We start from the raw sequence: 27747 nt of genomic DNA, 5'->3' as shown, positions 1-27747 counted from the left end.
TGAAATGTCAAACTCTACAGTCAATGTTGGGGCTGAGAATGTAGTAGCTTTGTTCTAGTTTGTCTGCCTAGCACGTACGAGTCCTAACTCCTTTTTAAAAAAGTTGGTCTAGAGGCACCTACATCATATTAATATATGATAAGGAATAAAGTTTTCCGGTCAAGAGGTGAGCTATATTTATATATATATGTCCAATACCTATAGAATGGTTTATAACATGTACCCCACAACTCTCCAAAGAGGATTTTCGGGAAAAATTATGGTACTAAAGGTGGAAGCTATTGGCTATCTCAGAATCTCATATCCCTATTACTGTAAGGACTGATGCTATTTCTGTAGTTTTTTAAAATCAATATCTTTTTCTGTGTGCTTGATACAGCCTCTCACTAGGTGGCCCAGACTGACCCTGGGACGCAGATTTCTTCTGTCTAGGCCTCTCAAATGCTGGGATTACGGGCATGTGGCACCTACCCCACATCAATACACATACGTTAAACACAAGTCATTTCACCACGGGATTGTTTTCTAATAACATCCTCTAATCACAGTAACCATGATAGTGGTTGAAGTGCCTGTTAATACATCTAGTATTTCTGAGCCCTTTCGTTGTCCTAAGATCATGTTACCATGTCAGGCTAGACCGTGACACTAAGGATGAAGAAGACACAGACACAAACCTGCCAAGCAGTAGATAATGTACACTAAATTTATCCAAGAGGTCATAAATGGGAGGCTGTGATGGAGGTGAAAGTTACAAAAGTTCGAGTTCCCGGAGGAGCTTCTCTAACGGCTTTCACACAGACCAGCAGCCAAGAGCCTTTCAGAATCCCTTTCACCGCCCAATTCTCCCTGGCTGGCCAGCAATCCCCAGCAGGAAACGCTCGGCCGCCGTGACTCCGCCTCCTCAGCCGACCGGAAGCTGCGGCTTCGGAACCCGGTCGAGGAGCGAGCGTCCCCGGCGCGTCGCTCCGCAGCGCGCGGGGCTTCCGCCGCAGCTAGCGGCTTCCTCCTGGCGCGGCCGGGGCGGCGGGCTCTCTAGGCCGGCGCGTCTCTATGGCCGCAGTGGCGTTCGTGCCGCAGGCTGTCGCGGCACCATGGCTCAGGCGAGAGGTGAGGCCGGGCGGCCGGGGCGGTGCGGGAGGCGCCGGCTCCGGGCACCGCGCCCTCGCCACGGGCAGCGCGCCCGGGCTGCACCCGCAGCTCGGCGGATGCGCGGCCCGGGTCCGAGCCCGGGTTGGAGGGGCAGCGCTGTGCACCTCTCAGAGGCGGGCCCACTCGCCGTGCTGTGGTGACTGCTGCTGCTTTCGGTTTGACATCAGCTCGACCCAGGGCTGTTCGTTCTGTAACACTGTGGCTAGGACAGGTCAAAAGTGGGTGGGTTTTGTTGGTTTATTGCTGTTTTTTTAAGCAGGGATCAAGGCTACAGGGTTTCGTTCTGTAGCCCGGGTTGGCTTCAAACTCGGGAGGTCTTCCTGCCTCAGCCTCTTCCTGCCTCAGCTTCCCAATTGTTGGGATTAACGGTCCAAAACCCACACCTGGCAAATGGCTAACTTTTTTCTTCGTCACCGTTTCCCCAGCGAGCACTTGGCGTTAAGTCTAAATAAATGTTGGACAATTATTTAAAGAATATTCTTTTGCGTGGACGTGAAATTACCTGTCTTGTGGGGAAATAACGTTTAACATCAGGCGCCAGATAAGTTTTCTGTGGTGGTTTTTGCTTTCCTTGTGGATTAACCCATTTCAGGTTAAGTCCTGTAGCAACCCAGGGAAGGGCTGAATGGGAAAAGGCTGTTCTGATAACAAGGGCTGAATGGGAAAAGGCTGTTCTGATAACATGTGGAAGGGAATAAATAGATTGTAGGGCGAATGACAGATGGACACTTAAGCATTCCAGAAGGCAAATCAATACCTAAAGGGTTGTCAACAGTTTACAGATTTAGACTTATTGCCAGTACATACTTTATTACGTTCGGTTGTGTTGCACGTTTTATCCTAACAAAGTATAGTTTCTGTACCTCCCTAGAGGCGTCTCAAAGATTATTTACCAGCTACTTACTGAAATGTCCAAGCTTTCAGGTATGACAAATAATAGTCCCTATAAAATGTATTTGGAAAACAAGTTTAACTCCAGACTGTCTTTTGGGTATATTTCCCACTCAGAAACAAATGCTGTGGAAGCTAATGGTTTTTTTGGTAAGAGGCGGGTGCTAGGTGAGTTGTAGGCCAGGTTTCTAGTTAATGGCTTGGCATGATTTGAATTCTTAGCAAAGTTTAAAAGTTACTTACATACCATGGATTTTTAAATTACCTGAGAAATGTTGAAATTCCTAATAAATGAAATTTCATACTAGAAAATTGGGAATGAGGAAGAAATGTTTTAATCTAATGGAACTGAAATGTCCGTGAACGTCATGGTTAAAAAAAGCATTGGTTTTAAAAATTGAAATATGCTTCTAAAGTGGTATTATATACCAAAGTCCTGTATGTTTTATAGTACCTAAATTTATACTTTTCAACTTTGACTAGTAAGAATTATGTTGGCAGATATTTGCATCATATGCATGTTTTTTAAAAACCTATGATCATGGCTCATGCTTATTAATCCCAGCACTTAGGAGGCAGAGGCATGCAGAGATCCATGAGTTTGAGGCCAGCCTGTTCTACATAGCGAGTTCCAAGCCAGCCTGAGATACATAAACAGGCCCTGTCTCAAGGGGGAAAACATAGAATAGCATGTTTTCTGGAGTAAATGCTATGTTCAGTATTTAAACATTCACGATCTTGTTTTTTGGAACCAGGAACCTATATCATACCTATATTTGAATTTGAACTCCTCAGTTATGAGAATATTGATAATTCAGGACATGCATGGGCAGTCTTTCTATAGAGAGCTGTTAGTCTCTGCCATAGCTGCTGAACCCTGAAATTATAGCACAAATGTAGCCAGGATAATCTAGGCAGATGAGTATAGCTGTCTTCCAATAACACTTCCTTTATGGACACTGAAATTTGAATTTATTATAATTTCATGTGTCGAGATGGGACTTAAAATTTTTCTATACCCTTGAAATGATAAAGCCATTCTGCATGATCATATAAAAATATGTAGTTTGCTTTCTCTTGTACTGACTGATTAAATGTTATTGCTGCATATTTTTGGAGTCATAAACTCTCATAAGAAAGTTTTTGAACAATGGAAGTATAATAGTGACTTCCTTCACTTCTCTTTACATAAGCATTGCTTATCTGGCTTGTTGGATATTTTAGAAAGGAAAGATAAATAGTTATAAGACATATTTCTTCTCATATTACCTCCTTAGTATAATTTTAAGAATCTGCCTACAATTTACAAGTTATTCTTTAATTCACCAAGGAGGAAATATTTATCTGAAGACACTGTTTCCTGAAGTTTTAATAACCATATTTTAAAGTATCTGTTTGAAACACCTATTTTAAACGGGGCAGTGGTGGCACACGCCTTTAATCCCAGCACTTGGGAGGCTGAGGCTGGTGGATCTCTGTGAGTTCAAGGCCAGCCTGGTCTACAGAGCAAGTTCCAGGACAGCCAGTCATAATTGTTACACAGAGAAGCCGTCTTGGGAAAACAAAACAAAACACCCCACCTATTTTATTTACCTATGATTAGGTATAATGACCTATGATAATAGTTGCAAAGGAGGGAACAAAAGCATGTTTAGCACATATGACAGTTAAAAAATAGCATCCTGAAGTTACTTGATGTCCTTATGATTCTTACAGTGGGATTGGCAAAGCCTGCTTATTTATGTGTGACCCCTGAGCTAAGAGCAGTGTTCCCAGGTGGACACTTGCAATTGATTTGATGACAAAACACTAGGAATACCAAGTAAACAATACCTCCAAGTCATTCCGTTCTCATTAGTAGATCTCAGTGACAATGATTAGCTTCATTTATAACTAATAAAAGTCAATTATGGGAACTGGTTTTCCCATATAAATCTTAACATGATACCCTAAATTTTGTCATGAAAAGAAAGCAGAAATAGTTCGAGCCTTGGGCGATGGCAATATCAGGACAGGAAGCATGGGGCGGGGGAGGGTACTGGCTTCCTCAGTGACTGTAAATTTACCAAAGGTGTCTTTGGCACCTGAGTGCTGGCTGCTATATCCTGTATTTCAAGTTTTATAGAGGTTTTTCCAAGTACTCTTTGTGCTAACCAAATTACTTTCAGATAATGGAGTGAAACGAGAGGTTAGATATAATCTGTTCTTGATTTTGAGTTAGTTCTATATAAATCTCGTGTGTGTGAGTGTGTGTGTGTGAGAGAGTGTGAGCGTATGTGTGTGTGTATGAGACAGGGTCATAGGATATAGTCCAGGCTGGTTATAAAGCCACATCTTTATGTATTAGATTGTTCTAGAGCAGTACTTTTCTACTAGAAACATTTCTTGCCCCCCATCCCCCAGGAGGTACAGGGTCATGAGTATGGTCCTGGTGCCTCAACCTCCTGGGTGCTGGGATTGCGTACACACACCACTGCAGTGATCTTCAATTGCACTTCTGTCATGCAGTTATTCCATGTGCTTGCTTTCTGCTGTCTCCAAGAGCATGTTTACAGGTTCTAGCAGGGGATCTTAGCTGTGCTTTATACCCGTGATGAGGAGTGACCCTCTTCCACCTGGGAAAGTTAGAGTGTTAGGAGCAATGCCCTTCAGGTGGTGAGGAAGAAAGGCGAGAATACCCATCTAGCCACACGGCCAGATCGGCCCTGTTGTCAGTGGGTGACAGGTGCAGCCAAAGGCCTCAGTCTGTTTTCTACTGTCTAGAGATTCAGGATGTATTGCCATTGCTTTGATGCTTGTTTTCACAGGTTTGTAATCACAAAGGTAATTACATATTTTATAACAAACTTAAACTGAGGTTGTTGGTATGTCACATAATTTTACAGTTGGGGGCACTAAACAGTGTCTGTGCCTAATTTGTATAGAGTTTTAAAGTCAGCAGTATTTATTTATGTCACATAATTTTATAGTTGGGGGCACTAAACAGTGTCTGTGCCTAATTTGTATGGAGTTTTAAAGTCAGCAGTATTTATTTATGTCACATAATTTTACAGTTGGGGGCACTAAACAGTGTCTGTGCCTAATTTGTATGGAGTTTTAAAGTCAGCAGTATTTATTTATGTAATTGGAAAGTATTATTTAGAAATTGAATTTTAGATGTCATTTAAAAAATATTTGGTGCTAGAAATTGGAAAGCATTATGAACTAGTTGATTAGCATTATATACATACATATATATTCACACACACACTAAATAATATTTTTATTGCACATATTTTCCAGAAAATGTCAGTTTGTTCTTCAAGCTGTACTGCTTGGCAGTGATGACTCTGGTGGCTGCAGCTTACACCGTAGCTTTAAGATACACAAGGACAACAAATAAAGAACTCTACTTTTCAACCACAGCCGTGTGTGTCACAGAAGTTATAAAGTTACTGATAAGTGTTGGACTTTTAGCTAAGTAAGTAAAAATACTTCTAGAGTGTCAAATTATTTTTTCTCCAAGTTAAGATACTGAAAATTCAAGTCACATCTTTATGTGTTAGATTGTGTTAAAGCAGTACTTTTCTACTAGGGACAGTAGGAGGTACAGTTTTGTATGTATATCACAATAGGTATGTACTGGTGTCTGGTGGATGGAGGCCAGGAATAATTCTACCTATCTTGCAGTGCCTACAACAGCCCTTTAAAACAAAGGATTGTCCAGTCCTCAGTGTTGGTAGTGTTGAAATTGAAGAACTCTCAGGAGTTGGCAAATTGTGATTTATGGCCCAAATACAGAGTGTTCTGTTTTTCGTTGTAACAGAAACTATATTGCTCATGAAACCTAAAATATATGCTATTTGACCTTTATGGAAAATTTTTTTGATCTGTTTTAGAGGAATAGAATGACAATCACAAACATTTTACGGGTATTTCCTGTGTTTAGTCCAGGCACTGTGCTAGGTGCTTTTCAGTAATTTCATTTAATTTTTAAACATTTGACATATTGATATGTTTTATCAATATAGCATATGAATTACCTCCAGATTGTACTGCTGACATGTGACAGCACTGTGCTTTGAATCAATAATACCACAGAAGAATCATTTTAGCTGAAGGTTCAGTGAAAGGGAGATTAACAATAGAATTCCCAATAAGACAAACCCAATTTTATTCCCAGGTTTATGTGGTTGTGGCCTCTTTGAAGTTTAATTTTTTCATTTCTTTCACTGGAGAAAATAATACAAGGTGCTGAGAATGAAATAAAAATTAAATAAAACCCTGATTGTAAATGACTTGGAGATTTATGAGGTGAGGATCTACCTATTTCAATCCGGTGAATCAGGGGCAGGTGAGAATTCCCGTAAGTGTCATGTATGTTGGTGAGAGTGGGAAACAGTAAGTAATAGCATGTGTAGCTTTTAGGTAGAAATAGGCAAATTACATTTCTAAACTAAGTTCACAAAACTTTAACAGTTTCCAGGTGCTGGACGTACAGGCATGAAATAGATGTGGTCACCGCTTCTTGACAGATTTAGTGGGACAGACATAAAAACAAAGCAAAACAAAACAGTAGCAAGTGATTTCAAATGATCATGTGAAGAAAAAAAAATAACTTGAGATGGATGGTAGAGGTTTAAAACGGTTGAGTTTAAAATTTGTCTAATGGGCAGAGGCACCGATGTACAAGTGCAGTGAAATCCTAAGCCTTCCGTGGAATTTTATCTTTTATTATATCATTCTTCATCTAGATGATAGCAGCTGGGAGTTCTTACTATACCTTTAAAAGGCAATATTTCATTGACAAAGGTCTGTGTTTAAAAGTCCAGAACAATCTCCATATAATGAGTATAATCTTACAACTAAGCTTCTTTTTGGAAAAATACAGGGTTTACCACTGTAAAGGGACAGAAAACAGCTGTAACTCATGATTCCAATAGACAGAACACAATATAGACTATTTTATATTTATCACCATTTTTGTCTTTGATACAGGATCTTACTAGGTAACCAAGGCTTGCTTTGAACTTTCTATAGCGTGCAGTCCTTTTGCCTCAGCCTCCTGAGTGCTGCAATAGCAGGTGTACACTGTCATGCCTCATAAGTTAAATTGTAGTTACTTGTTTTGTAAGTGTTACAGAGTTTAGAAACCTGTATGTAAAGATTAGTAAGCATTTGGTATAACTTAGCAAGTTGGGCTAGTTTTCTGCCAACTTATCCACAAAGACCATATGATTTTATTTAAATGTATATTATATCAATTGATATACCAAGCAATATTATGTATATTATATATAATGTATATAATAATATATATATTACTTCAGCAACTCTTTGCTATGTGTATAGTTAGTTTTGTAAAAACTTGTTTGGAAATTTGTTAAAGCCCCAAACATTTATGTTTAGTGGTACAAGTTCTAAAAAAACAAAAGTTAGGATTTCCCCAGACACTTTCAGTGCTGCCATTCCTTTGTATACACATGAAAACTAGTAATTTAAAAACACTGGGCCAGTGTTGGTGAGATGGTCCAGTGTAAAGATGCTTGCTGTTAAGCCAACAATCTGAGATTGATCTCTGGGACCCATGGGAGATTAAGAGAGCTGATCCTCCCTAACGTTGTCCTCTAATCTCCACATGTGCCATGCATGTGCATGCACTGGCACACATACAACACACAAAATAAATAAATAAATGTAAAATAACTTGGCCAAAGGCTCGAACCAGACCAATGACTCTTTGTAATGAGCACTTGCAAGTAAAGATCTAAGGACAAAAGGGTTTACTGCGTGAATCACTGTGTCACACTACAGCTTCCATGATGAGATTCCCCCTGCCTTTTTTTCTTTCCTTTTTTCTTTTTTTCTCTTAAATTTTATTGAGTGGGGCACTGCAAGGGCAGAGGGTGGATATGCAGGGGCAGGAAATGAATGGGAAGGAGATGCATGGTGTGAATGACACACAAAATAAATAAAAAGAGTGTTAAAAAATTGGCCAGAGGTAAAAAGGATGTCATTTAAAAACATGATTTGGACTGGGCACGGTGGCATATTCTTTTATTCCCAGCACTTGGGAGACAGAAGCAAGTGGGTCACTGTGGTGTCCAGAATAGCCTGGTCTATATCTAGAGTTCCAGGTCAGCTAGGGCTACATAATGAGACTCTGCCTCGACAGACAGCAGAACAACAACAACAAAAGCACAAAAACCAAAACCACACCATGGGTTGTGAGGGACTGGGGCTGGAGAGCTGTCTCAGAGGTTAAGTGCACTTACTTGCTTTCCCCGAGGACCCAAGTTCAGTTCCCAGCACCTATGTTGGGCAGCTTATAACCTCCTGTAACTCCAGCTGATCTGTATTTGACGCCGCCTCTGGTATCTGTGGGCACACACATACACTCACAGGTGGCATTCACACACACACATGCACGCAGACATAAGTAAAAGTCATCTTGGGGGGACTGGAAAGATGGCTGCTCTTGCAGAGGACCCTGATTGAATTCTAGCACCAACTTGGCAACTTGACTGTTAGTACAACTCTAGTTTATGGTCTCTGGCACCAAGCACACATGTGATACACAGACATCATATAAGCAGAACATCGATACATAAAAAAGAATCTTAAAAAGAAACACAGGTTGGATAATAGTGCTTTACTATGATGGATAAAAATTAGAAAACATTTACTTGGAAGCTTTATGAGATGATTTCTCAAACACAAAAACACCAAAGCTGACTCATACTTTGAATTTGAAAATCTATTGCCATAATGTTAAAATAATTTTCCAGATATAAAAAAAGAAATGTGGGAGGAGGGAGGAGGGGGGAATCTGTGGATAATATGTGGAGTGAGTAAAAATTTCTTAATAAAGAAAAAAATGCTACTCACTGCTACTTCTTGACCTCTTGAAATCATACTATTATGCAGAACCTCTTGAAATTCCCTGTATTTAACTCTTGGGCAATAAAGTATGAAACAATCTAAAAAAAAAAGTAAAAGAAAAAAGAAAAAAAGAAATGATTTTTCTTGGTGTTTAAAGTAGAAGAAACAATATTTTATCATTGGAAAAGAACTTTTTCAGGATAATTATGGAAATATGTTGAAGAATTCTATTAGAAATATTTTGGAACTATTTAGAATGAGAAAGCAATGAAGGGAAAACTCATTCCTTGTCTGCTCTTTATGATGAAGTACTGTAGAGTGGATCAATACATAACCTTATTTTGTGTGTTTCAGTTTAAAAACACTAGTTAATGCTATAGTTTAGGTCTTAGGTGTACACTAAGAGCCTGTTATTTGGCCCATTAAAGGCCTCCTCCCCAGCTTGGTTCTAGTGCAACGTGGCTTGTAGGAGGGCTTTAGTGCATTGGGGTATGCCCCCAAAGGTAACTGCAGGATCCTGGTCTCCTTCTCTTTTCCTTCGTCCCACAGAGTGAACAATTGCTGGGTACTGTGTTCCCAGTGTAATGAGCTGCCTAGCCCAGAGCAGTGAGACTAACTGAGACCTCCAAACTTTGACCCGATATAAACCCTCACTTTTAAAAGGTGATTTTATTACAGTTAATGGGAGTTAATACATTTAATATGTTACTGATTAACTGGCATTGAACTCACGGTTAACTATGTTGTGTGAATGAAGCTTATTTACTACATGTATTTTCTTCATGTTGCATTATAGCCTTCAGACACTTAGAACAGTAGGTTTTTTTACTTTAGCATGGCATTTAGGGGCCATTTTGAATAGTAGCATCACCAACAATCAGTATTAAGATGTGAAAAATGTGGCACTAAGCTGACTACACTAAATAGATTACAGTCTGCAATTGGCTTACTTTGTACTTTTCTTGTTCTAACCCTGAATTTTCAGTTTTTTTTTTAAAATCCCTTGTTCTTTTGTAACCCCTCCAATGGTATTTAGACACCAGAATGTAGGTATTAGTTACACACATTGCTGTTGCACTAGCCTTTCTTCTAGGCCAGTGGTTCTCAACCTGTGGGTTGTGACCCCTTTGGGGCATCAAACGACCCTTTCACAGGGTCACCCAAGACCATTGGAAAACACAGGTATTTACATTATGGTTCATAATAGTAGCAAAATGAAGTAGCAATGAAAATAATTTTATGGTTGGAGTCACCATAAAATGAGGAACTGTATTAAAGGGTTGCAGCATTAGGAAGTTGAGAACCTCTGCTCTAGTCTTGTTGAGCAAACAGAACTAGGAAGTATATGCCTGTGCAGACATACTTGTACAAGTCCGTTTCTCTGCAGGATACCTAGTTATGTTCAGCACCACCAGGTTTTCACATCTTCCCATTATTCATTTGTTTCCTTCTACAGTGTTGATGAGCTTAGTTTCTGTTATCCTCAAATATTTACTAATTTGCTTAATCCTGAAATATGTAATAGGTAAGAATTTCTGGGCTGTAAAGATGTCTCAGCAGATGGTAAAGGTGCTTGCTGCCAAGTCTGATGACCCAAATTTGATCCTTGGGCCCACATGGTGGAAGGATGAACTGACTCACACATGAGCACTGTGGCATGGAAAAACATGCATATGCACACACAAGTAAATGTGGTAAAAAAAAAAAAAAATTAAACAGAGAGACAGTGTTTCTCTGTGTAACTGCCCTGGCTGTCCTGTTCTGCTGGCTTCAAACTCATGGAGATCCACCTGTCTCTGCTGGATTAAAGGCCTGTGCCACCATCTCCCTCCTGGCTTTAAAAAGATTTTCTAATACCAAAGTTACTGACGTTCAGTAATGTATATGCAGTTCTTTTTTGCTTTAAGTGTTAGATCCTATAATGAATCATGTGTTAGGGTGGTTGCGTCCTCTTTTCCTCTGAGTTTTCTTATACATTTGAAGTAATGATTTCTGTTTTTACTTTATGATTCCTCCATTCTTACTGATTTTACTCATAGTTTTTCAGAGTCTTTGGAATGTGAAATTATATTTACTTTAACCAGAAATTAGAACTTCAAGAAGAAAAAGGGGTGTGTGGAAGAATATATGGATGGGTACTTTGACAAAGCTTATGTGGTCTAATTAGTGAATTTTAGTTACATGCAAGAAACTGCTGGGCACTGAGTATGGAATACACTGTTGTGCTCTGCTTTACTTAAGTTTTTGTACTTAAATGTATTATTATCATTTTTCATACATAAATTCTTCATGTCAGTACATAGAAATCTCTCTCCAAAGTTCATTGTAGCCCACTGTTTGGATGTATGATATATGCCAGTATTATTCATACACATTTGGTTTGTTTCCCATTTTCTCCTACATAATAAGACACAGTGATTATCTTTGTACATGTGTGCCTGTGTGATTTTATCAAATTACTTTTTTGTTTCTCTTGTAATTCTTTGAGGTGCTAGGATTGAACCCAGAGTTTTACATATGCTAGCTGAGTACTTTACCACTGAAGTCACTTTACCCTTGATCACTTTAAAATTAAAAAGTAAATCAGTAAATTGTGTTTTGGGGGAAGAGGGACAGATCAGTAGTGATAGTACAAAAGCTCTCTATATTGATAAGGCAATTTGTTTTGATAATTGGAGTTCCCAATATTTAACTGTACTCCAAAATATAAAGCACATCTTCTAAAGATATTTTTGTTTGCTTATTGCTGATTTAGTAGTTTCGTAGGAAAGTCACTTATTAGCTATATGCGCTACTAATCCTTCTGAAAACCATTAACACTGATGGTGCAATTTGAATCTGCCATTGGTAAAGAAAAGGAGGTGAAGAAATGTACATACTGCCTTAGAAGAGAATGGCTTTTTATTGTTTGCTCTTCCCCACAGTCCACAGAAGGCATGGCCCTAGCAGGATGTGTAAATGTTAATGTCCTTAGACTTTGGATGTCTTCCAATAGTTAAAACAAATACACCATACATCTTTAAGCTACTTATCTATAAGATCACAGAGGAGTCTTTTACTGTTTTATGGTATTATATGTAATACTGTAAAATCTGGCAAACACTTAAGTCGTAGATTTTCCAGCCTTATTTATTTCTCCTGTTTTAGGGGACATTTTCTCTACCTCTTAGTACCCATGCTGTAATATGTTCAGAGACTTAGGGGAGGAAATAAAAATCATATACCTCACATAATGTATATTTCCTCATATAATATGTCTTAATTTTCAGTATACTAAACTTTGCAGATAAGAAGTTTGTAAACAAAGCTGAAATTTCTTAAGATCACAAGTAACTTCTGTGTTCCATCTGCACAGTGCCTTGGCAACTCAGTCAAGGATTTTACCCTTTCTGATCGTTCTTGTTAGATGAGGCCTACTTTGGCTCAGAAAGAAAGAATTGGTTTCATCCTGAATTTCCTTGTTTTTCTTTTTGGTTTTGAGGCAAGGTTTCACTCCGTAGTCAAGGGTGTCCTAGAAGTAGTTTAGGCTGACCAATTCTGTTCTGTGGATATCTGAAAAAATGTCACTGATAGCATTGACTTAGCCTCTTATCTCTTAAGAGTTGATGGCGGGGCTGGAGAGATGGCTCAGAGGTTAAGAACACTGGCTCTTCTTCCAGAGGTCCTGAGTTCAATTCCCAGCACCCACATGGTGGCTCTCAACCATCTGTAATGAGATCTGGCTCCTTCTTCTGGCCTCCGGGGATACATGAAAACAGAGCATTGTATACATAATAAAAAAATAAATCTTTAAAAAAAAAAAGAGTTGATGGCAAATGGGGATTAGAAAAGGATAATAACCGTTATGCTGTACACTGAAGGATCATCATCAAGAACCTTCTATTGGAGCAAAACAGATCTAGGAGAAAGTGGGAAGTTGATGGTGGTGTAACAACAATATTGCTCAGTAGTTTTTCCAGGGAGCCATTCTGAAGATGTGGTAGTGTACAAGTCAGCATTTTAAAAGAACACTAAAAGTAATAGTTTATACGTGGTAGGTCCTATACATGTAAGAATTATATCTGTGCTGTCATGTGATGCTGACGAGTGGTAATTATGAAAAACTACTAAACTATTATGTTTCTGATATGTCGTCTTTTCACAGAGTTCCTTGTGTCTTGGTTTCTTTTCCTGTTGCTGGGACAAAAATGCTCTAACAAATACAAAAGACAAGTGGTTTATTAAGCTCACAATTACAGGTTACAATCCTCCTGGCAGGAAGTCACAGTGGCAGCGCTAGAAGCAGCTGATCACATTGTGTCTACACTCAGAAGAGAACAGGGAATACTCATGCATGCTAGTGCTCAGCTCATTTTCTTTACTCTTAACACAGATGACAGTCCCTTTCTGAGGGAATGGTGATACCTACGGTAGGTAGGCCTTCCCAGCTTAACTAACACTGAAACCAAGGTAATTCTCCACAGACAAGCCCACAGGTAAATTAATCCAAAAAAATCTCATTGAGACCCCTTCAAAAGTGATTCTAGATTGTGTCAAATTGACAATTAAAGCTAACCATCACACTTGAATTTGACCTCTTGGTAGTTATTTTAATTTTTAATGGAGAAGAAAATAATTGAAATATTGTTCTTTATATTCTGGTTAAGATGTTAGTCAAGTATATAATGCATCTTAGATATGTATTAGGAAGCCTCTAAGGACTTGGGGATGTAGATCAATGGTAGAGCGCTTGCCTAGAATGTGTAAAGAAGGCCCAGGGTTATCCCATTCCCTCACAAAAGAAATTTGTTTCAAGTTCAGTGTCCAGATAGCTTGGAAAATTATATATGTGTGTATTTTGGCTACTTTTTCCCTCTTAGTGTTTGTAGCTCCCAACCCCAGACAGTACACAGAACTTTTCAGCATATGAATATAACATTGTAGTGTGGAGACTGTTGAACTTGGTAATAGATCTGTAACTGCATTTCTATGGTCTAGACAAAATTTCCTGTCTTAAGTAGAACATTTTCTTGAGGGGTAGAATGTTCTACAATGAATACATAGGAATAATCAATTTGATACAGTGGGGCAAAATTTTGTCGCCTTCCCCAGAACTTATGTAATTGTTCCTGCAGCATTTAAATATGAAAATATTTGCAAGTGTTAATTCTAATGCTAATTAAAAACACAGGCTCATTGTGATTATCATAAATATGAGTATGGTCCTTTAAGAGTGCTCTCAATTACAGCTAGGACAATTTTGATAAAGAATGTTTTGAGGAATATTGATGCTTCTTATATAATACTGGTTTATTTTTATATTTAGGAAGCAAATGAGGTGACTTTCTGTAGGAGAAGTATAAGCCAGAGTAACCAGTCTTTGGGGTGGTGGTGGTGGTGGTGGTGGTGGTGGTGGTGGTGGTGGTGATGGTGATGGTTGTGGTCTTAAGACCATATATAACCTACAGGCTTTTTTTGTATATTACAGATATAGTTTATTTTTATTGAGATTAATTAGTTCTTCAGATTTCCTATAGAATTATACACATTTGACATATTTTGAGAGTATGTTTATATTAGATTTATGACCTATTCTATTTCATCAGCACTGAGTAAATTTATAAAGAATAAGAATCACTTGCTTTCAAATCCAAGTTGTATAACCACTATAGCCTTCTCTTATTTGCATTTCAATGTATAATTTGAAAGACTCTTTAAAAATATGGCTATGCAGCCTGATCAGTTACAAAGATATTGAAGTATACTTGATACAATAGAGTTGAAGTGGGAGAGAATTAATTCTATCTCCTGATAACTTTTACTTAATGTACTCAAAAACTCTTGGAACTTTGACCAGAGGATTTTGGTGATAATTCTACTTTATTGTTACCTTTTCTAAGTAGAAATTTAAGTTTCTAAAAATGGGAATGAATTATAGGTCTATTTCTATTAATAAATCTAAAGTTAGTTGGGCAAAATTCTTTAGAGTACACTCTAAATTACATCAGGAACTTAAGTAATATATGTGGAGTCTCATTAAAAGACTGCTGCAGACATGGTGCTGTATGCCTGTAATCCCAGCATTTGGGAGTTGAAGACAGGAGGATCCTAAGTTCAAGGTCAGCCACAGAATAAGACCCTGTCTCAAAAACAAAAGATTAGGATGTATCTCAGTGATGGATCATGTGCTTAGCATGCACAAGACGCTGGCTTCAGTACCTAGCATTGGGTGGGGAAAGGGTGTTTAATTTTCTACCTCACTACTCTTTCATCCCTCTTTTTGTTTTCAAAGAGAAACTGGAAGCTTGGGTAGATTTAAGACATCTTTAAGTGAAAACATCTTGGGGAGCCCCAAGGAACTGGTGAAGTTAAGTGTGCCATCATTGGTGTATGCTGTCCAGAACAACATGGCTTTCCTAGCTCTTAGTCATCTGGATGCAGCAGTATACCAGGTAAGCGGAGTTAATGATATAAGTGCTCTGAACTGGAAAAAAAAAAAAGTTCTGTGGGACATGGTGGTGCATACTTTTAATCCTAGCACTCTAGATCTCTGAGTGTGAGGCCAGCCATGGCTATATACTGAGACCTTGCCTCAAAAGAAAAGAAAACTGGGATTTGATGTTGTTGAATTGTTTTATAATGGAGATTTGTTTTATTAACTCTTTACTACATTCACAAGTATTTTCTTTCTTTCTTTTTTTTCAAGACAGGATTTCTCTGTGTAGCTTTGCGCCTTTTCCTGGAACTCACTTGGTAGCCCAGGCTGGCCTTGAACTCACAGAGATCCGCCTGGCTCTGCCTCCTGAGTGCTGGGATTAAAGATGCGCGGCACCACCGCCCGGCACAAGTATTTTCTTAGTGATAGGAGATATTTCTGTAAAAGACTAACATTAGATGAATTTCTTACTTGTTTCTAGGTGACCTATCAACTGAAGATTCCCTGTACTGCTTTCTGTACCGTTTTCATGTTAAATCGAAAACTCAGCAAACTGCAGTGGATTTCAGTTTTTATGCTATGTGGTGGGGTCACACTTGTACAATGGAAACCAGCCCAAGCTACAAAAGTCGTGGTAAGAAACAAAATAATATGCCATAGGTAAAAGGAAACTCCTCTCTTACAGCACCTGTTTTATTCACTCCATCCGCACTTTGGTGAATGTAGAGTGTAATATTACTTTGGATTTAAAGCGCACTTGGCTTTATAGGTGGGCTTTCCTCCTTAGCATACAGTTTTTGAGTATCATAATATTTATTATGGTGTTGTAGTTTAAATGAGATATATCTCCCCCACCCCCACCCCCACCCCCGCCATGCACTTGACTACTTGGTCCTCAGCTGGAGATGCTATTTAGGGAGGCTTAGGAGATGTGGTTTTACTGGAGGAAGTGTGCTACTGGGAGCATGCTTTGAGGTTTTAAGAGCCATGTACCGTTGCCAGTTCAATTCCTCTGCAGTGCTTGGTGCTTATAGTTTAAGATGTGAACTCTCAGCTATTCTGCTATGCCTACTTGCTGCCTTCCCCACTTCTGAAACTGCATAAGCCCAAAGGAAACCCACTCTTCTATTGGTTGCCTTGGTCATGACGTTTTATCACAGCAACAGAAAAGTAGCTTTTTGTTTCAAGAGGAAAGTGTTAAAAATATTAGTGAGAAAAGAAATCCTTCAGTATATGCTTTGTTGTTGTTGTTTTTAATGGATAACAGTACATTGTATTAGTAACCTTTCTGTTGCTGTGATAAAACATCATGGCCAAGGCAATCAATAGAAGAAAGTTTATTTGGGCTTACAGGTCCAGAGGATTAGAGTCCATGATGGTGGAATGGTGGCAACAGTGGCGGGCAGTGTGGCTGGAGCAGAAGCTGAAGGGCTTACAACTTGAACCACAAACACAAAACAAAGAGCAAACTAGGAACGACACATGGCTTTGAAGCCTTAAGGCCTATTCCTAGTGGCATACTTCCTATAGCAAGGCCACATCTTCTAAATCTGCCCAGACATCGTCAGTGACAGAGGACTAAGCATTCAAACATTGGAGCCTATCAGGGGAGTTCTCACTTGAACCTCCACACAAGTTAAGTCCACACAGGTGAGGTAACTTGTCCAAACATAGTGTATAGCTAACCTGTGACTAAACTGTGCAGGCTTCTTCATGTCATCAGAATTTCTAGAGTGTTTTAAGCTGTTTTTGTTTTTGTTTTTAAATGCTGAGTAAGGTTTTCTCCATCCAGTTTTCATTCTCCTTAACTTAGTCTCTGGCAGTATGCCCACTGTCAGAGATAGGGATGACAGTGGAGGAGTGTTCTGACATTGATATGAAAATAGTGCAGAAATAGCCCTTTATGTAAAGGTTTCAAGACCGACTGTTGAGGAGCTTAACTAAACTCTCATTGTTCTTCATATCCTAACAATGAAAATAACTAGGATGAACTTGTGAATGTTTGATGGTAATGTCACATCCTTACTCTTCAGGTGTCCTCTCTTCCCAATTTAAACTCATTTATTTCTGTGGTCTGGTTTCTAGAGACCTTTCTGAGCCCTGGCTCAACCCTGCCTGGTATTCTACTTCCAGATGTATTATTCTGTCATTGTTCCACAGTATAACCTAAAATTTGATTCTATTTCTAGACACTACCTGAATAGTATTAGACATAGCTTGACATTACTCCTTTGTTTTTAAAAGAGATCTGCTAAGTCAGCATATGATTAGTTTTGGGGGAGATTATCTGTAAACAGTTTTCCTGTCCCACTACTCTCAAATAAACACACTGAGGCTTAATATTATTTAGAAATGCTTGGTTGATAGCTCAGCTAACTCTTACATTTAAATTAACCCATAATTCTTACTTATGTTTAGCCATGTGGCTTGGTACCATTTCTCAGTACAGCATTCTCATCCTGCTCCTCTGCATTTTGCCAGCAACTCTCTGACTCCGCCCTTCCTCTTCCCAGAATTCTCCTAGTCTGGCTCTCTTGCTCAATCTCTTCCTGCCCAGCTATCAGCCAATCAGCCTTTTATTAACAATGAGTATAATCTACAGCACTTACCTTTTTAATTGGCTATATATAATTGATGTTATATAAGTACAACTTGTTTTGAATTTCTAGTGTAGCTAGTTTATACTAAACCAGTATTTGCATTTAAACTCATCCTGTCAGATGAGAAAATTGTCTTCTGTGGAATATCTGCCATGTGGACATGAGTTTTTGCATACATTCATCCCTCACCACCTTGTAACAATGGGTTAAGAATTAGATTAAGTGTATTCCAAGATCTTAAACACTGTTGAAGCTGGGACTCTTAGGCTTGGCTTTCCAAGTTTAAATTTCTTTTGCACTTTAAGTGTCACAGGAGTGAAATGTTCTAAATTTTCAGTGATGACCAGATAGTTTAGGTTACGCTTTATGTCTCAGTCTCAGGCACTCCCGACATTAGGCTTTCTGCTTTTGAACAAAGTATCACATCCTTATTATAGTACAGTACTGTATCTCAATACTCTTCTAATTCCAGTGATAGTAGTGAGAATTATTCATTTCTTAGGGTGACAAACGAAGCTCCTGAGAGTTAGTTTAGGGAAGAAAGAAAACAAGAGCTGAAACAGTAGGTTTGGGTACCATATATATATATACATTTATTGGCATTTATCTCTGTTTTATTGTTATATACACCTGTCAATCTCCCCTCTTCATGAAGCTGCTTAAGGGCCATTCCGAGGTGTGTGTTGTCACTTTCTTATCTGCTCAGTACATAGCAATGATTCTAGTACATAGAACTGTGTAAGTATTTGATAAAAATTCAGTAAAGTGTGTAGTCTCAAAAGTGAGTACTTAATCTAAAAGGTGATAAGGGAGTAAGTTGAACTGTACCATTTTCAAGACTGATACTTTGGTTCAGGGTAGAAGCAGAACTTAAAATTAACAAGCAGGTCAACTATGTAAAACTCTATGTTCAAGTACTTGGAAATTGAGGTGTACATGTTATATTGTACATATCTTGTGTGTGTGATTTAAAAGAAATGCTTTCAACTTAAATGCTTTGGTTAATTTGAAAATTGACTTTTTCATTTTGTTTGCTTCTTTATCATTTTTATTATGTCTTATATGAAATGTACTTTTAGTAGAAGCATAATATAGGCCTTTTTTCTCTTTTCTTTTCTTTTTTTTTTTTTTTTTTTTAAAGACAAGGTCTTAATATATACCCCTGGCTGGCCTGGAACTCGTAGAGATCCACCTGCCTTTGCCTCCTCTGTGCTGGGATTAAAGGAATGTATTACTAGGCCTGGCAACATATATATTTGTAGTCATCTGTTTGGACTGTTGGATTAACTCAGTTGTGGTTACTAAGAGAAACCTTTAACAACTTACAATTGCAGGTAGAGCAGAACCCATTCTTAGGCTTTGGTGCGATAGCTATTGCTGTACTGTGCTCTGGATTTGCAGGTACGTTGTGAATGCACTGTTTTATCATGTTATCTCTCTCTCTCTCTTTCTCTTTCTTTTTCTTTCTTTAACACTGAACTATAAAAACTGGATCTCATTTCCTTGGTTTATCCTGACAATTGTATTTCCACTAAGGCTTCAACTTCTTTCTTACTGTGTTTTGTGTCAGCTGTTTTCCCCAGTAAATCTGTGACTTCACTGAACTCAGTTCAGACTTCAGAATTACAGTTAAGAACATACTTCGGTCATTCTTGACCATCTTAGTTTAGTCAAGAACTAAAAGTTAATGGAAAGCCTCCAACAATGAAGGAAATTAACCTTCAGGAAGGTCACAACAAAGTACTTCCCATTTCCCCAGAGTTTCACTATTTTCAAGCTTGTCTCTGCTGCTGTAGGTAACTAGTATACCAGCTTAGAGTGTCTTGTACCTATAATCTCAAGTTCTTCCTTTGCTTCAACAGACTAGGAGCTATGGAATAGAAAGAGGAGGTGGGTGAAGTGTACCTTAGCAAACATAATATCAAAGAAGAACAGCCAAAAACATCAAGAAAACAGGAAAGTATGGAGTCATATTAGGGACAATCATTCCTCTAATGAATTAAGAAAAGATAAGAAATACATGAATCTTAATGTAAGAATGAAATGTATTGCAGAAATAGCTCCAACTGGTATGAAACTCAAGAGCTTTTTAGTAAAGAATATATTAGTGATATTTATATATTTCTTCATTTCTACCTATTTCAAGAGTGACTTTTTTTTTTTAACTAGGAAAACAAGAAGGACATAGAAATAAAATATTGCCTATAAATAAGAAAAAGCTAAATTTAGGAACATACTTAACTACCATAGTACATGGTAAACTTTTATTCTTAAGAATAAACAAATTAGGAACAAAATTTTAATCACCAAAAAAAATTCTTTTGATTTTCAGTACCATCTTTGCACTGTTAGATGCTTATATTCAATATCCTATTTAGTTCAGCCTCTTGGTTTACAACTGAGGAAACTGAAGGGGGTTTAATAGTTCTCCTGTGCTTAAGGAACAGCTCACTGAATAGTTAAATGCTTTTTCCAGACATAAAGTCTAAGCTGGAAATTTTAACAGCTGTTTTATGTTTGTTGCCATCGTCTGCCTCTTTCCAACATAGTCTCATCAAAATCAACCTTATTTTTGCCAGGTATGGTAGCAGGACCCCAGAGGCAGAGGCAGGCAGATTCAAGGTCAGCCTGGTCCACATACTGAGTCCCAGGCTAGCCAGGGCCACATAGTGAGATCCTGTCTCAAAAATAAAGATTAATATAAAAATCTTACTTTTAATTATACCTTTTAGTTGGTAAATAACAGTTCCCAAGCCTTTAGCTGATAAAATGGCTTTAAATAAAATCTCCAGTGTCCCTGTTCAACATGCATTCATCTAACTTTAAAACTTGAAATAATAGTATTTGACTTTTTAGGGGCAAAAGCAGTTTTTAGTTCCTTTTCTCTGAGAAAAAAAACATTTTTTTTGTGCCCACCCAGTCCTGGGAAAAATACACATACACAAATTTAATACCTAATTAGCAGTTCATAGGGCATATGATGTTGTCTGTAGACCTGCTTCAAAGAACAGCTTTCCTCAGGAAGTTGTATTTAATTTTACTTTGGTTATATCATTGAAAAGACATCAACTGGGTGATTATATAGTTACTTTGCACAGTAAGGCACATTCATTCCTACATATATTAAAGGAGAATGAGTAGGATAATTCACTCTAGTGGTATAGCTTTACAGATGGTCACAACCAGCCTTTTATTGGTATTAAGGAGTAGAGAGTTTTGGTGGTCTAAAGGGAAAACTGTTCTTGATTGTTTAACAGCCTTTTGTCAAATGTAGCTTATGAAGTTTCCTCTTAATCATTAATCTATATGCTTTGTAAAAGCAGTTTGATAATGTTTAATATATCATGCCATAAGCTACATAATAAACATGTATTTAACTAATATTAAGAATATTTGTCCCCAAATCATGTACTTGGGGTTTGTTATAAATGGAATAGTATTAGTTAATTCATAATATCTTTAATATTTCCATGCTCATTTTTTTCTCTAGGAGTTTATTTTGAAAAAGTTTTAAAGAGTTCAGACACTTCCCTTTGGGTGAGAAACATTCAAATGTATCTGTCAGGGATCGTTGTGACACTAGTTGGTACCTACTTGTCGGACGGAGCTGAAATTCAACAAAAAGGATTTTTCTATGGTTACACGTATTATGTCTGGTTTGTCATCTGTAAGTATCCAGGAATAAAAGGTCTGAGTAGATTATTCTTGCTTTTTATTGTAATTCTTAAGTTAGATGTCTGTCCTAGGCACTTACAACATTTTGGAATTATTCCTGATTTAGTGATGAATACCAGTTCAGAATATGTAATTTTGTTCTTATTGACTTGCTTTCCCAAAGAAATTTCACCCTCACAATGAAAAGAATCTGGTGTTAGTAATAACTGTGTGTGACTTAGTGCTGGAGTGGAGTCTTATGCATCTGAAAAGTGTTGTACAGGAGCCCTACTCAGCTTAAGTACAGCCTCTCAGATGACTGCTTCTGGAGAAAACTCTTCTCCTTATCCTAGGAAATGAGTATGTTATCTCTGGGAGTGAAAGGGTCTCAACACTGTGGAATGTTTTAGTTATTCAGTGTTAAGATTTTATTTTGTTCTCTATCACAAGTCCTGGCTAGTGTTGGAGGACTCTACACCTCTGTTGTGGTCAAGTACACAGACAACATCATGAAAGGCTTCTCCGCAGCAGCAGCCATTGTTCTTTCTACCATTGCTTCAGTGATACTGTTTGGATTACAGATAAGTATGTCATAGTTTATATGAAGTTGTTAACATGGATGAATGAGCCTGCTTCAATTCTTATGAAAGTAATCCTCATTGTGTTACGGTGTGTTCTGCGATTGCAGCTGTGTGAAGGTGATTAGTGTCATAGAGCTAAGTCTGCAGAGTGCTGCTTCTAGGTGATGGATGTTGAGAGGGCCACTCTTGTTACTAAAAAAGCTATTTAGCACTGAAGGCCTCGTTCCTTAAGTATTAGATACAGAATGTCTTGGGTGAGTCAAGTTGTACATTTAATCCTCTATAACTGGCTTCTGCATCTATAGATTTAATTATGTTAGAAAATATTAGGGAGAAAACTGTTTGAATATGAATATGCTTGTCATAATCCCTTAAGAATAAAAATAATTTCCAAGCGTGGTGGAGCACGCCTTTAATCCCAGCACTTGGGAGGTAGAGGCAGGTGGATCTTTGTGTGTTCAAGACCAGCCTGGTCTACAGAGTGAGATCCAGGATAGCCAGGGATATCATACAGAGAAACCCTGTCTCGAGAAACAACAACAAAAAACCAACCAAACAACCAAACAAAAAGATTATAAATAATTATAGTATTTACATTGTAGTAGATATTTTAAGTAGCCTATGAATGACTTGTAGGGGAAAGTATGTATATGTTATGTAAATGCTATGCTGTTTTTATATATGGGACATGGAGATTTTAGAATCTGAGGGAAGTACTAGAACCAATTCTCATGGCTCCTCAGGAACCACTCTGGTATGATCAAGTTCTCAGGGAAGCAGAAACAAGCACTTGAGGCACTGCCTCCTTTTAGCAGTGAAGTTAACATATGTGGGCCTTTTGAAGACTCCTTTATTTCCTCTGTGTCTTCCTGTTCTGGACATAGGTGTGCACTAGTTTCCAGTGGAATCCTGACACTTTGCTAATCCCTCTAGTGTTGTTTTCCCTTACTGTCATATCCAGCTTTTGAATTACTTAAGTAGCAATAATGTCTTAATGTGTCAGGTTTCTTTTAAGCTATGTAGTAATTATTTTCTTTATTGACTAATTATTATTCCATAAACTACTAAGGAAAATTTGTTAAATGTCTACATTAAGTAAAAGGGGAAAAACTGTCCTGTATTACATTTCATTTTAGAACTCCTCTTACAAATACAAATAGAAGCATTATCAGTGTTGCAGAAAACCATTTTATAGTATGGTTCAAATCTTGCCTATTGTAATGACTGGCAGCAGCCTTGGGGAAATTATATCACCATGTCTCACACTTCCTCTGTCAAGTGTGAATAGTGTCACTGGTCTCCTGGGTTTGTCAGGTGATTTGTTTACAACAGTCTAGCAAATAACAAGGATATGTACAAGTCCTACCATAGCATTTTAGATGCCCCTTTCACCTGATTTGGGTAAACTTTTAATTGTAGTTCTAATCCATCCTTATATTCAACATAATCCTGTGTCTTTGCTCCTGAGAAAAACTTAGTAACAATATAAAATGTTTCTGTCTCAGGAGTCTTTCAGCTAACTATTGAGATCTTAAGATCGAAACTGGCTTGCCCCTTGAATTCAAAGCTGGTCTTTTACTGTACGTGAACTAAAACTGAAGCTTGGTGCTATTTCTTCACATTCCTTTTAGGGGTGGGGGCTATCTCATGTAGCGAGACTGGCCTCAGACTCACTACAGAGCTAGTAACCTTGAACTCCTGCACCTCCTGTCTTGGGACTTCGGACATGTACCACCATGCCAAGCTACTACATCCAATTTTTAAAGCTATTAATACTGGGCCATTGTGTAATACAGTTAATATGTATAGAATATGGTTCAGTTTTAAGTCAGGTATACAGTTTTGACATTAGCATTTATTTATATAATGCCTGCATGTGAAGTTTTTAGAAGGGTTTTATTATTATTATTATTTTCTCTTTGGTGTGTGGGTCCATGTAGGTCAATGCTGGATGTCTTGGTCAGTCGCTCTCCTTCCTTTGGAGACAGGCCCACTCACTGACTTGGCTAACTAGCTGACCAGAGAGCTCCAAGGGGCAGTCTGTCTCTGCTCCACACTCCTCCCATGGCACTGAGGCTGCAGATGTGCCAGTGTTTGTATTCGTGCTGGGGTTCAGGTTCTCAGGCTTGTGCAACAGACACTTTAGCCCTCATACAAGTTTTGTATATCCTAATTTTCAGGAGTAACTTGAAAAAGCAGCAAGGGTAGCAGGAAACCTAATAATCCCCTTATCCCCTATCCAGAACTTTTCAGTGGTTTCAATCACTGGATTTTGAAAGCTGAATTTTATGTAACTGTCTTTTACACTAAGCTTTCTGGGATCATAAGTAATCCATATCACACTGCATTTCCTTTTTCTATTTATATTACATTTCCTCATTTCTTTTCATTATGTGCCTTATAGGGAAGCTACTATCCCTTTGTTGGAGCAGTCTAAGACAGGAGGCTTACTATGTTTTTGAAAAGTGTGTTATCACTCCTTTGATATTTATCTGTTTCCTCCAATTTATTTTTTGCTTAGAATAGACAACTTCTCATAAAACAACAGGCATGTGACCTGGTGGTGCAATGTACAGTTAAGAAGATTTTAGGATGGGGAGATGGCTCACTGAGAAAGTGTTTACAGTCCTAGCACCAGGGAGGGTTTGCTGGCTATCCAGTCTAACCTAATTGGTGGACTCCAAGGAAATAAGAGACCCCGCCTAAAATGAGATGGGTGGCATTCCTAAGGATGATGCTCAGGACTGTATACACATGAACCCAACACACATGAACATGTACACACATACATAAAAATGCTTTTTAAAATTCATTTTTTATAGCTTAAAGAAAAAATAGTTACTTGTTTTTTTCTCTCTTTTCAGCACTTAACTTTGCAATGGGAGCTCTTCTTGTATGTGTTTCCATATATCTCTATGGGTTACCCAGACAAGACACTACATCCATTCAACAAGAACCAACTTCAAAAGAAAGAATCATTGGTGTGTGATTTGCGTCCTAAGATGTTCCTTTAATGACAAAACTGTGGATAATAAATTAGAGCCTTAAGTCAACCCCAGATGGTAGCTTAAACAGTATCAACAAATCAACTGTATGACATAGGAATCAAGAAGAAAACTGAATGAGTGAAATGCTAAACAGATTTGAGTGCGTTTGGTGTCAAGCTGTATTATTTCAGAATGAAGGACTTTACTAGAGAGTGTGCTTGCGTGTATGTATGTATATGTATGTATGTATATCGTGTACACAGAGCATGGAGTTGACATGGTATCAGAACGTACATACGTGTGCGTGCGTGCATGTGTCTCACGTACACAGAGCACAGAGGTGACAATACAGGGTCAGAATGTCAGGTGAAACTACAACATTCAGTCAACAAGGTTTAAGACAGTGTCTGAAGGTTAAAGTGCCAAAGCCATTTCTGTACACACTGTTCTCTTGTTCAGGTACCGGGAGAGGAGGGTGAGCCTTCCTTGTCCAGTTCATGGATAGTACTTTATCCCTGGAGCAGTGAAACTCTAGCTTCTCTTATCAGAGTGAAGAATGACTAAGATAGGACGGTTGAGAACGAAACTCAGTGTGTAACTCTAACGCAGAGTCTGTTTCCTAGCTCGGACACTGACTGCTGTCTGGGTGATGACTGAGAACTTTAGTGCTGTATCTGTGCCATCCACTGTCTGGTTCATATTTCTTTGCTGTTGTTAATGATATACTTTTCTGAAAATTTTCTAAGTCACTTTTATACTTTCTTTTTTATAAAGTATGGTTACCTGTTGGGCTCTCAATTTGTGAACTTTCAGTGATTTAAAACTATTTCTATAATGTTAACGGGGAAATCCAGCAATAAATTTATTTATATCACTTTCGTGTAGTAACTTGTTTTATGGTTGTGATCACTATGATAATGCAAAAACATTAACATGGCTTTTTTCTGTGTATGAAATTTTAACAAATAGGGTTTTGTTTGCAAATAATAGCTATAATCTAATTCTTACAAGCCTTGAACAAAAAAAGAATTTCTAGGAAGGATTACAAAGCAATAAGTCTTTTCAAAGAACTGTATTTTTGAAGGCTTAGTTCCTGTATAATTTTATTCAAGACATAACACGTACTTACTGTTACCTAAATTAAATTCATATTGTTGAATCAAATCAGACAAATTACCTTGTCTGTATGCAGATACATGGAAGCCAAAACTCCATCTCAAATTATGCCTTAATACTGGCTCACACGTGACATAAAAATCTGAATTTAATGCACTGTAACTGCTTGCTATTTCTATGCCTATGTCCCTGACTTCACAGTTTGTTACTATTCCATTCATGCTAAAGGTAAGCCCCGAGGTAAGTTCTCACTGGAGTCGTTGCCCACTGTGCTGCCAAAGAGATGCTTCCTTTACAAATACAGGGGATACTTACTTTACTTACAAATATATTTGTAAATAAATGTATTGTTCTAGAAACTAGCTGTAATTAAAATAAAAATGGGAACCATCCTTCACCAATTATTTGATGAAAACAGGAGGTAATCTCAGTTATAAGAATCATTTCTACAAGCCCCCATGAGTCCCAGTCAGTTGATTCAGTGAGCCATGATGGAGCCTGTAGGGGTCTGACCTAGGTCCTCTGCACATGTTATGGCTTTGGTGTTCTTGGGGGATTCCTAACAGTAGGAGTGGGGTGTCTCTGACTCTTGCCTGCCTGTGGGACCCTTTCCTCCTACTGGGTTGCCTCATCCAGCTTGATTTAATGGTATGTGCCTAGCCTTATTGTTATGCTGTGTTTGGTTAATGTCCCTGGGAGGCCTGCTGTTTTCTGAGTGAGGCAGGAAGGGTATAGATTTAGGGAATAGGGGAGGTGGGGGGCAGAGACTGGAGGGAGTGGAGGTGAGGGGGGAAACTGCGGTTGGGATGTATATGTGAGAATAAAAAAAAAATGGGAGGACCCTAGGAAGGACGCATGGATTGCCCAGTGAAGGAGCAAACTGGGGGTGAGGGGTGGTAATGGAGGGCAATGGATGGGGGATGAGAACATAGGGGAACAGAAGGTTCGAGCTGGAACAGGGTCAGAGTGGGAGAGCAAAGAGATACCATGATAAAAGAAGACATCATGGGAATAGGGAGAAACAGTGCTAGGGAGGTTCCCAGGAATCCACAAGGATGACCCCACCATAGATACTGGCAATAGTCGAGAGGGTGCCTGAACTGGCCTACTCCAGTGATCAGATGGCTGAATACCCTAACTGTCATCATAGAGCCTTCATCCAGTGACTGATGGAAGCAGATGCAGAGATCCATGGCCAGGTGCCAGGCTGAGTCCAATCGATTAGAAAGAGGAGAGATTCTATGAGCAAGGGACATCAAGATCATGATGGGAAAATGTACAGAGATGACCATCCAAACTAGTGTAAACGCATGAACTGTGGACCAATAGCTGAGGAGCCCCCAGGGTACTGGACTAGGCCCTCTGGATAGGCAAGACAGCTGTTTAGCTTGAATTGTATAGGGGTCCCCCAGGCAGTGGGATCAGGACCTGTCCTTGGTACATGAGCGGGTTTTTGGAGCCTAGTGCCTATGATGGAACACTTTGCGCAG

General features: G+C 38.5%; 1 protein-coding gene across 1 annotated transcript; it reads left to right on the top strand.

Annotated features, from left to right (window-relative positions):
• Positions 1-939: 939 nt before the first annotated feature.
• Positions 940-26015, top strand: Slc35a1 (solute carrier family 35 member A1). Its single transcript, XM_059254094.1, has 8 exons — positions 940-1110; positions 5326-5503; positions 15176-15335; positions 15801-15953; positions 19254-19320; positions 21410-21586; positions 22024-22158; positions 25019-26015. Exons 1-8 carry the CDS (start codon positions 1095-1097, stop codon positions 25141-25143), a joined length of 1011 nt encoding a protein of 336 aa, XP_059110077.1. The 5' UTR covers positions 940-1094; the 3' UTR covers positions 25144-26015.
• The last annotated feature ends 1732 nt before the right edge of the window (positions 26016-27747 follow it).

This window comes from Peromyscus eremicus, chromosome 2 (assembly GCF_949786415.1).
Source record: "Peromyscus eremicus chromosome 2, PerEre_H2_v1, whole genome shotgun sequence".
NCBI lineage: Eukaryota > Metazoa > Chordata > Mammalia > Rodentia > Cricetidae > Peromyscus > Peromyscus eremicus.
Note: the sequence above shows the minus strand (reverse complement) of the source record. Positions and strands in the feature narration are given on the sequence as shown.

Coding starts and splice junctions, on each gene's coding strand:
- Slc35a1 (XM_059254094.1), top strand. Junction 5,504..15,175: donor AGTGTTGGACTTTTAGCTAA/GTAAGTAAAAAT, acceptor TTGTTTTCAAAG/AGAAACTGGAAGCTTGGGTA. Junction 21,587..22,023: donor TTATGTCTGGTTTGTCATCT/GTAAGTATCCAG, acceptor CTCTATCACAAG/TCCTGGCTAGTGTTGGAGGA.